Below are 12,446 nucleotides of genomic sequence, written 5' to 3' on the forward strand. Positions count from 1 at the left end.
CCAACAGCTCTCTCTGCCTCTGATTCCAGCCAGCAGATGAACACCAGCCAGGTGCCAGGTCTAGTGCACTGTGCAGGCCTAATCTTAATCCTGTGGGCTACTTCTTACTCTTAAAAAATGCCTCTGTACTCTTTGATAGACATGGTCAAAATCCTCCTTGCTTGTCCTCAAACCTGAATTCATGCTACAGGGGACAAACTTAGTTTGTAGACTGGATTGATAACCTTCATGATCAAAGGTAATAGCTGAGCACCACAGATGATCTGGACTAAAATATTTTATCAGCAGGAATAGGGAAAAACATCCAAAAATTCCTATTTATTGTCATCTATATGGGAATTATCAGCACGAGCAGATGTGCATCTGGAGTCAAGAGTCAAATAATGTCTAGAGAGAGAACAGAATACATCAGTGGGAATCATCAGACCCAGCATGAATGCCTAAAACATAGGGGTCTTCATGCAAGAAAATTCCCTTTCTAGTTAGATCTAGTCAATAGGGTCAATGGAGCCAAGGGGACATCATCTTGTCCTGAAATAGTTGCCTACACTGGGTTAAAGGAATCCCCTCTCCATTGGTTTTATTGATGAGATTGGTATTGACTATAAAAGGAGCCCATGACTAGCTCAGATGTAGACATCTAAAGTTAAGTAAGAAGGATCCCACTCTAAGAGAGACAAGGTATTGTTCTGCTTTTGCAGAAACGGCACGGGAACTGCACACACACAAATGTATATTCCTCTGCCCCAGAGTGATGGTGAGTATTAAAAAGAAGTTCTTATTTCAGGCTGTGGTTGTATTATTTTTCTGCTACATGTTGGTGTCACAGAGGTACATGCTATAGAAAGAAGTATGATAGATGCATTTATCTTCAAAAAGGGGGAAAGAATACTAGACTCAATTGCTATGGCAAAAAACTTATTTCCATCACTCTCCCAAAAGAAGGAATTTTGCTGGGCATACTTGAATTGTCTTAGCATGATGGAACTGTTAGGGGAAGGGAACACCACAAATGCCTTCAACTTGTAGGAAAACTGCTTACAAGACTGTCTGTCAAAATAAATTCAGGCTGGATTGCAGAGGACACAATCCAAATGAAATGAAACTGGCTTGAGTGATCTTCTTGCCCAGTGTTCTGTGTTTCATTTTGTTAGTTATTTTATTGTTTTTATAGTAAATTCCCCTTCCAAGTCTGTTCTTGAGGTTCTAATTAGCAAAACATGAAATCACCCCAGCAAAAATTATTCTGAATTTTTAGATAGAAGTTATCAATGAAAATGAGACTGCAGCCAGACAACTGTAAATAATAGGTTCTGAGTGCAACTGTCAGACCAGGACAGAAGTTCTCCAGAGAGTGCTGTTTAAATCTGCCCTTCTTAATATCTTCAGAAATGATCGAGAAAGGAGATCAAGCTGCATATTAATGTCACTTACAGATAATACTGAGTTGGGAAAGGTTTTGCCCATCAGGGAGGAGAGAACCAGAATCTTGCAGAGAAGGGAACATAAATCAGAGCAAACTCAGCAAACTAGAGTAGGGAAAAAAATCCCAGAGCCAAAAATACATCTGAGAGACAGGCAGCTGGACAATCAGAATGGCTGAAAATAATGCAATTTGGAGCAATAACAATGTGTATTTCCAATACAACACAGCTCTAAACAGGGTTGATACAGCTCCACACTCAGAAACATGACACTGTGGAGCAGCCAATTAATACAATACTGGTGTATGGCTGGGTTAAGACTGAAATTTTCTGTGCAGCTTTGCATATTTATTTATTAAGAAAATATGACAAAAAGCATGGATCATATAGAAGAGGAAAGAAAATGACTGGGAGTTTGCAGGACTGGTCTGTGAGCCATTCATGGATATGCCTGACTTGCTTAAGCAGTAACTAAGGGGAGGGGAATATAATCCCTCAGCTATCAAAAGATAAAAAATCTGATGAAGAAGACTAAAGATTTGGGCTAGCACTAGGAGCATGAGTGGTAGTCACTAAGTGAGATGGTTATCACAAGTGTGTGGGATAAAAGTAAGCAGTGTGAGAGGCTGACATTAGGCTGTAGACATTTCCCTGGAGGAACAGGTATGACTTTGGGAGCTCTCTCATGGGGGATATTTAACAGAAGATCGGACATTTTCCCTCTTGCAGGCTTGTCCTTCTCCTGGTGGTGACCACCAGTGTGATGGCAGTTACAGGAGCAGTGCCATGCTGCTGATACCTCCATCCCCCACTCTGACAGGTCCTGCTGAAGGCATCTGCGCCGAGGCAAATGCCTACACTGTGTACCACCTCTTGTCCCCCCTCCTCAGCCCCTTGCCAGCCTCCCTGACATGTTTTCCTGCAATCCTTTGTCCACTCTGTGTCTTTCTTGAAATGGCTCTTCCTTAGACATACTGGGGGCTGCTGCATATCTTAGGGTCTCATGCCATTTTTTCCTTGTGACCATTAAACCATTTTGCCTGCTGCTAATTCCATGTACCCACTAGCCTGTCAATAAGGGACTATTGTATTTTTTATTTTTAATTATATGTTATAACATTAAACCCTCTTTTCTGTTACAGTGGAAAAGCTTCTTAAGAAAGGGAGCACTGCTGTGTGTCCTAAATATATCCAGTTTGGAGTAGTGTATTTCCTCTGTAAACTTATTCAGTAGCCAAACCTCCTTGACATTTATCTCCATTTCATCTCCAGTTTCACTCACTTCATCATGGACTTAGTCAACTGAGTTTTCCCAAAGGAGCAGGTGGGTCGTGATGAAAATGCAGACTCAGACGTAACTGACTTTGAGAGAGCTTTGAAGATCTGAGCTAGTATCCTGGCTTGGCAGACAACACAAAGTGAGAGTCAGCACCAACACTAGGATACAAGAGTGAGCTGCTAACAGCAGTCTGAAGCAAGATGGAGCCTGGGAATGGGTTCACCTTTAATCTCAAATATAGCAAATTTAAGCCCAAAGCCCACCTGGCCAAGGGACCCTATTCTACAATCCTTCTTGTGATCCATCTCTCATCCCAGAAGAAAGTATGAAAGGCTTTGTGCTCTTGAGAGAGTGGTAAGGGTGTGTGAAAAAGGGAATGCAGAGGGCCAAAGAARGAAGATGACAGAGGACAAACATCAAGACTGAAAGAAGCTGGGAATAGAGAGAAAGGGACAAATAAATGCTAAAAACATGATGTTTTGTTTATGATGCTGCCTTTAAAATCTAACTAAATCCATTTCTGGTAATCATATTAATTTTCCTTCTTTAATTTCTTTCTTTCAGTTACAATTTTTCCTCTCTTTCCTTCTCCTTTTTTCCCAATTACATATGGTCATGTTCTATTTCCAGATACATACCAGTCAGGCCAACACTGGGCATTCGGTTAGACATATGTAATCAAACCAAAAAGGTTTGAAAGAAAAACGGGTCTGTCTAGGTAGGTAGTTGGGCAACACTTGACCCAGATGGCACGCATCGAAGTGGCAGCCATCAAGCCCGGGAACTCATAGCTATCCTATGGAAACCTGCCTTTGCCTTGTGAAACATCACATATAAATGCAGTGCAGCAGATCTTATTGGCAGGACAGCCTTGAGCAGCTGCTATGTGGCACTGAGATTGGTCAAGATTTTGGCAGAGGTTACTGAGGCTATGGCTGAGCTCATAATCATTTCTGTCTTTTTTCCAATGTCTTATTTGGTCATATGGCACTTGTCTTTTGGGGGGCTGCCAGGAGTCCTGGATTCAAAATATGGGATTGTTTCCTACCCACATGTAGTCTTAATAATTTTCTCCCTCTCCAATCTTTCTTCATGTGCCCTTTCAGGTGCCACTGAGCTTTTTAGCATTATTAGATAAAATTTCCAACTTTTACTTGAAAATGTATTGCTTGAGGTGGGTACTCAGTCCAGCCTGTTACCTTTCCAGCCTCCCAAGATTTCCCCAAGCAGGTGCTGCGGAAAAAAACCTTTATTAATATACCTATATAATCCATAGCAAGTCTTCAAGTCTTTGCCTGATTTAGACTTCCTCACAGGGAGCAGAAGTATCAGTGGTCAGGTCAGTTATCTCGTGGTGGTAGGTAGGATGAGTGCTCATGCCGCTGTTTTAGCTCTAGCAGCAACATTTAGCTAGTCATGGGCTGGCACTGCAGTGATCTGGATGGCATGTGTCTGCCCTTTTCTTTTAAAGAGACCCCCAAAGATGGTATGGGCCATCACTTTGTTCATCTGAAGGATTCACTTGTCTCCTAGGTCTCTGTTTTGTCACTATTCCTGGTCAGTAAATGTATGCTGGGGTGTTAATGAGGAAAGTTGTGATGTGTTCAATGAACTACTGGCACCTCCTTATGCCTCATCCATCTCTGTGTACTTCCGTCTCCAGTATTGCTGGAGGTTAGACAGCGGCTGGCAGAAATGAGGAGACAGACTCCTGGAGGAAAGTAGGACTGGAAGGGACTCACAGAGGCTGTCTGTTCCTCCTCTCTGCCACATGCTGTGATCGGCCATACCTGTCTCATTCTTCACAGACACAAGTTCCTAAGCAATCTCTTCCCATGTCTCCCCTCTGCTCTCTCTCTCTCCTTTTCATTAATTTTCCTCATAATGTCTAACCCAGATCTTTCTTCCTAAATTTTGTATGGACTTACCTACCTACCATGAGCATGGAGGACAGATTTTTCACTCTCCCTTTAACAGTTTTGAAAGTTTTGGTCTCTTGTCCTCTCTCGGTCTTCCCTCTTCAAGTTACACAACACCAGCTTTTTCAGTCTTTCCTTGCAGGACGTGTCTCCTAGATCTATGATCATTCTCATGGGTCTCTTTCAGACATTTTCCATGGGTCCACATTTTTCCTGAAGGTCAATGTCAAAACTGGGCTCAAAACACCAACTAAAGTCTCATCAATGTTAATTAGAGATAAAGATTATTAGCAGAGGTCTTGACATGTATTATTTATTCCTCACAGTAGGAGACTTGCTTTTTTTGCAAGAGCATAATATTTTTGGGTTGGCTTGTAATCCATTCTAACCTCTAGCTCCTTTTTGGGAGAACTGCTGCCTAACAAGTTGTTTCCCAACCCCTGTTTATGCATTTCATTTTTTCTGCATCACTGACATTCTTTGCATGGTTTCTTATTGACTTTCATCTATGTTTTTTCAACCACTTTCCCAATTTGCCAAAATCATTTTGAATGCTGAGCCTGTCCTCCAGTGTACTTAAAGTGCCTTCCAGGTTTGTATCTTCCTAATGTGCCCATTCTCTATTCTGTCATCCATGCTGTTAATTAAATCACTGAACAGAACCAGATCCAGAATAGATCTTTATAGAGCTCTGCTCAATACATCCTTTATTTTAATAGTGAACCACTGAGGGCTATTCTCTGAGCACAATTTTCCAACTAATTTTGTATCTTCCTTACAGTAGTTTCCGCTAAATTATGTTTCCCTACTTTACTTATGAGGATATCTTTTGATATCTAAATCTAAATGGCCTACTGAAGTCAAGGTACACAACACCACCTGCTCCTTTCTTACCTACAAGACCTGTTGCCCTGACATAGGAAATCAGAGGGACTGAAAAGGATTTATCCTTGACAAATCCACACTGAGTCCAATTGACTGTCTTATTTTCTCTTTGGTCTTTGCAAATAAATTGGTTATATTTATTCCAGAGTTTTTGTGAGAACAGGAATTAAGCTGATTGGTCCATAATTACTCAGCACCTTTTCCTTCACTTTTTAAAAATGAACATTTGTTTTGTCCTATTCCATTTTTTTCTGTACTCAACCATTTTTACAGCTTTTGAAAGAGTCACTACTGATTCTGAGACTGCTTAGCCAAAACTGTAAGTAGTTACAATGAAGCTCATCACACCCAGTAAATCTGAATGCATCTAACTCAACAATATGATCTCTGCCATATTCTTTCCCTGTTCTATGCCAAGATCTTACCCCTTTATCACTGTTACTACTTTCTCTATTATCACCTATCAATAATTTTCTCTCCCAGTTGAGTAGAGAACAAATATTTTTCTTAGTCTTCCTCTTGCTACTAATGAATTTATAGAATCATTTCTTGTTCCCTTTGATTATCCTCCTACTTGCAGTCTTATTTTATGCTTGGCCTTTTTGATTATGCTCCTACATGCCTCTGCCATTCTTTTATACTCACCTTTTGTGCTCTAACCTACTGCTTGTCTCCTGTATGATTTCTTCACAGCTGTGAGGTCAATGGAGAATTTGTTACCTAACCAGGTTGGGCTTTTTAAATATTTTTCCTATTTTACCTTGCTGTTTAAGGCTGCCCCTCCTGGAGAAGAGGAGGAGGAGGTGGCTCAGGTAAATAAGGTTGATGCTGAATGACCTTATGCTCTCCCAAGTTGTTCCTGCGGAAGGCAAGTGTTAGTGGGGCAAGGAGCAGGTTGCATGTGGCAGCTGGATCAGGAGATGTCAGAGTCAGGGAAATGCAGGAGAGCTCTTTTTCCCATAGTCATGCTTGTTATCAAAGCAACTGCTTAGAATGTTATTAAAAATCATGACCATGGCTCTAGCGACATTCGTCTGAAAAGCAGCAAGCTCCATCCTTAGACTCCACAGTTGGAGATGTAGTCTGTTACTCCAGCCTGGGTAAAGTTGGTTGGTCTGGTCTTCAGCCCACCAGCTAACCATGCCTGCACATCTCCTCCTGACCACAACTCATCAGGGAAGTCAAGCTCTCTGCCCCGTCACACCAGCCCTGCCAAGGCACCCCATTTCCAGGGCTCCTCCAGTGCCTCAGCACCAGCGCCAGTGTCCTCGCCCCTCTATAGCCCCTCTTTGTCCCCTGACCGTAGGTCCCCCTCCTCACTCCCAGGGGCTCTCCACAGCCAGGTCCCCTCATTAACACCCCCTCAAACACACAGCTACAGACACCATCAGCAGCTCCTTTCCCCTCCAATCCCCTCCCCTTCCCTTCCATAATCTATCTGCATATTAAAATGAGTTTGTCCCTGATTTACATGCGTAAGAAGGGATGTAATAATGAGGACGTAGATTAGAAGATTTAGCACAATCGTTTGTGTAGATTGTGTCCCATCAAAGGGCAGCTCTGACGAGCCGAGATTAAGGAGCAAACAGCTGCCGCTGGAATTCAGTCCATTTGTTTGTTTGCTGTTTTCTCTCTTGACTCCAGCAAACAGTCTCATTAACATGCAAGTGATTTGCCCCTTAAGCCTTTTCCTGTTTATTATTGGGGGAGTTGCTGACGAGGGCTTTGTGGAGTCCCTGGCCCAGTTCTGAGAGATCGACATGCAAATCAAGATTAAAATGGGGAATAATTAAAAACAAAGAAGGGGCCATGACACCTTGGTTCCCTCTTCCCTTTGAGGGGTCTTAAAGTTAGGGCATCCTGAGAAGAAATGCAGGGTGAAGGAAAAGGGAGCTTTGGTCCAATATGACAGTGTGCCCTTGGGGGCTACTCCAGCCTAATGCTGGGTTCATCCTTTCTCTCACTGCTGTCCGCTCCCCCCTCCACCTCTCCCTCCACAAAATGTCTGGCTGTCCACTAAAATCATTTACAGCATTTGCTTCCTACAACCTGTGAGGGTGATGCAGCACCAACCACGGCCATTCCCTGTTGCTGTTCCGGCTCTTTTGGGTTTGGGGTGTTAGCTGCCTGAGTTTGGCTGGAGCCTGTTTGTAAGCGGCTTTGCGTATGGCACTGACCCATTGCTGATGAAATTGCTGTGAAAGCAGTGCTGCGCTCACCATGCTGCCCGCTGGTCCCGAGTTCAGAGCAAGTTATCTGCTGCTTCCCAGGGATACCAGCAGCGTAGAAAGGCATGAAGGACTTTCTTGGGCTGAGAGAGAGAGAAAGAGAGACTGTCACATAAATCCTCTGAAAAGCGAGCAACACTTTTTCTTCATTTATCAGAGCTCCTGCTGTATTCCCTGCAAGACAAGTAAAAATATAATGAAGCCTAGAAACTTGCTCTGGAAAGCAGTAATAGTTATTAAGTGCATGTCTACACAGACAGGCGTGGACAGATGCAAGTTTGCTCTGCCTGCTGAGCTGGCCCGGTGCTTGCCAGCTCTGTCCCAGCAGTGGAGCTGTGCTAGAGTATCTCCACTCCAGGCCTAATATTTTGGTCCCTGCTCGAGGCTCCTGAGCTCAGGCATGCCACCATGCTGACACAGTTACGTGTTCCTGGCAGAGCGTGCTTCCATCCGGCTGCACCCTTCTAAGTAGCCTTGCACATGCACATGTGCACACATATCCTTAGTGCCATCAGCATAAGAAATCTGTCATATGTTGTTCACCAGGTGCAACCACATGACACTGAATAGTTATGAGATTTGTGAGCCTCTAATTGTTCACTGGCTGCTTTTTTAGGGCCTGATGTTGAAGGGTTGCTCTGCACCTTGGTATGGGGCCTAGGGACAGCAGTAGGCTAAGACAGTCAGTCCACAGGAGACTAGTATGAGTCCCTGTTACCCTCGGCATAGAGGGGCTGGCCCTTGTTTTCAGTGAGGTTACACAGTTATCACTGAAGTAGAGCTTCACATGTGAACAGGGAGAGACTGCACCACCACAGATATATGACTGTGGTTTGCAACGTAATGAAAAGGCGTAGGAGAACCAAGAGGTGTCTTATGGATACTTTCTAGCCTGAGCACTTCATTTTTATAATCTTTGGGTAAGTGTCCACAGAGAGTCAGGAATTGCTCACACTCTACCTCACTCAAATTAACTGTCTAGTCCAGACAAGCCCATGGCTTTCGTAGGACTGACCATTTAGAAGAGCAGTGCCCCCCCCACTAAAACCACTTTTGCTTCTTGCCAGGGCAGCGCATCAAGGTAACAGGAATGACCAAACCAAAACATGGTGGGTCTGAATGTTACAGTATTGCACAGTCCGAGCCAGGGCTTCTACGGAGGTGCAAACTGACTGCGGTATGGCGCACCTTTCTGACAATTACCCGGCATTATATACAGACAGAATGACTTACGGGTTGTCAGGAAATTCTCTACTCTTGTTTCTAAGTCATTGCACCAACCAGTTAATGAAATAGTCATAGCTTTTACCATTTTTTTTTAATTAAGAAAAGGGCATGGCCTCATCGCTTACCCAGCTTCCTCTGTGTCTGTTTGGGAAGCACCAAGAAGGAGAAGAGCGTTTTCGCAGCTGGGGCACGACCTGTAGCACAGCAGAGTCTGATACAGCTGGAGTGACCAGTGCAGTTCAAACACTGTCAGGGATATAAAATACCTTTCCTTTTTCTGTCTCGTACCAAAACAGCTGCTGGATTCCTCTGATCTACTCTGGAGCTGCCCATGTGACCTCCCTCCTCCTCGCTGCCATGTGAGCTGAACCTCAGGCCTCACAAAGGACCTACCCCAACAGCCACAGGGCTCTAGGGGTGCAGCTGCAGGCATCTGGTTTTACCTGCTACCAGCTGGTTATGTGCAGCCTCAGCCAGCCCCTTGGCTTCCTGAGCAAGGCACTGGTTGGTCATACAGCACCGTGCACCCTTGCCCGTCATGGAGTGCCATCATCCGTGAGATCTGGAGCCATTAGCAGCAGTCCCACACCACCAGCAATAGCAGTGCCTCTCAAAGCACAGTTTTTCAACCTGTAACAACTCAGCCCTGTCACAATTGATTTTCAGTGGATCATTGAAAGCTGCTCCATCAGTCTAGCCCTAACAAATTTCTGCTGCCTGCTTCCCTGTTTTTCTCATTTCTACAAAGATAGAATTTTGTTTTATAATGGGATAAGGATTCTGTGGCTTGGGCACTTATCCTCATAAATGTCTRAGCCATTTTTGCTCAAATGAAGCAAAATGAAAGCATACACTGCTTCCTTGGATGGAGATCACATCTGGAGACCTTCACATTCCCAGACTGAAAGCGTTATGAGTGATTAAAAAGGGAGCTGATAATAGAAATGCTTAGTCAACCCTGATGCAAGTCACTTGAGTGTTCCAGCTCTCAATGGGAATGAGCTGGTGAAATCAATGTGCGCCTGCAGCATTCCTGTGAATAAGCAGTGAGCTGCAGGAAAGCCCTGCTGGGCCCCCAGCATGCGACTCCTGCTGTGGCCTCCGGGCCAGTGCTCAGCACTCCCTCTCCGGGCTGGTCCTTGGAAACGTGGTGACAGGTCCCACAGAGAGGGGCCAGTGCAGCAGCCAGAGGAAGACACCTAGCGATGAAGAGGGGGACCTGGAAGGAAAAACTCATAAATTGAGGGAAATGAGGATGCTGTTGTGGTTCCTGATTTCCCAAAAAGCAGCTGTCCTACCAGGAGAGTCTAGCCCTCTCCTCAGGGCTCGGGGTCCAAGCAGCTGCGGGCACTGAAATGTACCTTCCTTAACATGCACCTTAACGTGTACCTTCTCTTTAGAGATCCAGGGTGCTTTTGTGACCTGCACAGACACCTGGCAGAGCCAAGGGGGCAGCCTGCATCTCCTAACTCGACCCTCCGGTTGCCGGTTGTTGCATGCACCAGCTCCTCCAAACCTGTGCTGGGCTGTTGCTTTTCCCTTCTGTCAAGAATGAAGTATAAAATCATCCTTCTGGACACGAGGGAGTGATTTTTCCAGTCAAAGCCACTCACATGCAGGCAGCTTCTCTCTTCAGAGCAGAGGGATCTGACTCACCCTTCACCACACCCTTCTTTGGTTGAATATGATTATTGCTATATTACTATTGCTATTATGCCATAAATTGACGTCTTGTGTTCCCATTTGTTATCTGGGGATTCTGCTCTAATCTTGATGATCACTAATGCAGTGTAAATCCAGTGCACCGGGTGATAATCTGGCTACATAAAAAATGGACTTTCCACGCATAATCAAAACCTTTCACTTTAATATTATGCACAATACTTTTCTGGTGAGTTGCATTTTCCTCAGCCCATCTCACCTGTGGCTCAGAAGGGTACTGTGGTTTGTGTGCTTTAAAAGAAAGCTGGTGTCTGGTGTGAAAATGCGGGGATTTAGTGCACATTGTGCAGGATCCAGCCCCCCGGCATAGCCGGGAACAGTTTATGATGTGCTGCGCGCTGGTAACATTTGGAAGTTGGTAGGAAACCTGCTCCCTTCCCAGCCCTGGCAGGGAACCTCTCTCTTCCTCCAAACACGGCTCTGTAGGATTTGTGCTGTGTTAATTTCACATGAAAATTAATGCAACATGACTCATTTTTATTGGTAGTAATTAATACCCGTTGAAACTCCATTTTCCATCTACATATATCTTCATCACACCATAAGCAGGTAGACTCATAAACAAGGTAGGCCTGGCTCAACGAACATAAGGTGTGTTTTACTCCCAGTATTCAGAGAGAAATCAAAATATATGAAGACAGCAAGCACAGCAAAGGGAACAGTAACTAGAGAGAGAAAATGGGGAGGGTAAGAAAATTTGGGCTGTCCCTGTCCCTCCAGACACCTCTCCTATCCTAACTAAAACTAAAATCCAGCCGTTTGGCACTGTTGGGTCAGACCCTTCCTTCGCCACCCCCAGGCACCCAGAGGCTCCAGACGTGGCTCCTCTGTAGCACTTTTTTCTGCAATTGCAGTTATTTCCTTCTCCTTCTCCATCCTGCCCCCTGCTCCTTTCTCCATGCCTGGGAGTTTGGGGTTTCTCCTCTCCACGCCCATCCGGAGCCAACGGAGGAGAGCGGAGGCGCCTGGCCGAGGGGCCGGGGGCAGCAGCGGGGCAGGAGCGCGGCCTGCCCACGGCCCCCTTGCGCCTCCCACCCGGCACGCGGGCCGAAAGGGGTTGGGGCGCCTTTAAGCGGGGCCGGCCGTGCGGGTGTCCGCGGTGCAGCGAGGCAGGGGATGCACCGCTGATCCTAACCAAGTTTGCCAGCCATGCTTTTCTCATGGCTCCCACACAATGGCCCGTTTTTTGCCCACCTGCCGATTATGCTTAATTAGGCGAGGAGTTGATTAATCTGAGGTAATTGACAGCTAATTACAGACCTGAGGGCTCATTAACTTGACGTCTTGTCTCAGCGAGTTGGCTGAAGGGGGTCAGGTGATGCGCGACCTCCCCCGGCTCCCGCGCGCCCCGCGGGCCGGCTGCGGCGCTCACCTGGGCAGTCAGGGTGGCCGGCCGGCCGGCCGGCCGGCAGGCACCACGGCCCGGGGACGCCCCGTGGGAGCCCACGGAGGGACCCAGCCGGCCGCCAGCACGGAGCTGCAGCCACAGTTCCTGAGGGGGGCACAGCGCCAGGGTGACAGGCACTGGCAAAAGCAGCTGCAGAGGGGACGGGGTGCTGTGGATGCAGCAATGCAATAAGCAGAAAGGCTCCCCGGGCTAATAAACAGACTCTGCTGATGGAAAGGGGTTTTGAGGTCACAAATGGCGTGGTGAGGTCTGAGAGAAAACACAGTCAAACACCCTGGCAGGGGGGAAGGGGGACTTCAGTGGGAGCTGAGGGACTGCTGGGCAGGCCATGGCTGTCATACCCCTCACGGGCTG

General features: G+C 46.0%; 1 protein-coding gene across 4 annotated transcripts in view; it reads right to left on the reverse strand.

Moving 5' to 3' along the window:
- LIN52 (lin-52 DREAM MuvB core complex component) overlaps window positions 1–12,446 on the reverse strand; it is an 83,082-nt gene that overhangs the window by 3,969 nt on the left and 66,667 nt on the right. Inside the window, exon 6 of one of the 4 annotated variants that reach the window (XM_026090775.1) lies at window positions 7,727–7,818. The exons of 1 other annotated variant lie outside the window; for it this stretch is intronic. In XM_026090775.1, coding sequence (XP_025946560.1) covers window positions 7,760–7,818 — 59 coding nt within the window. In that variant the 3' untranslated portion in view covers window positions 7,727–7,759. Of the gene's footprint in view, window positions 1–7,556; window positions 7,819–12,446 lie in introns of those variants that run through there. 2 more of the 4 variants (XM_026090774.1, XR_003257685.1) reach the window with 2 other exon arrangements.

The sequence above is a fragment of the Apteryx rowi genome, unplaced genomic scaffold (genome assembly GCF_003343035.1).
Source record: "Apteryx rowi isolate R43461 unplaced genomic scaffold, aptRow1 scaffold_88, whole genome shotgun sequence".
NCBI classification, from domain to species: domain Eukaryota; kingdom Metazoa; phylum Chordata; class Aves; order Apterygiformes; family Apterygidae; genus Apteryx; species Apteryx rowi.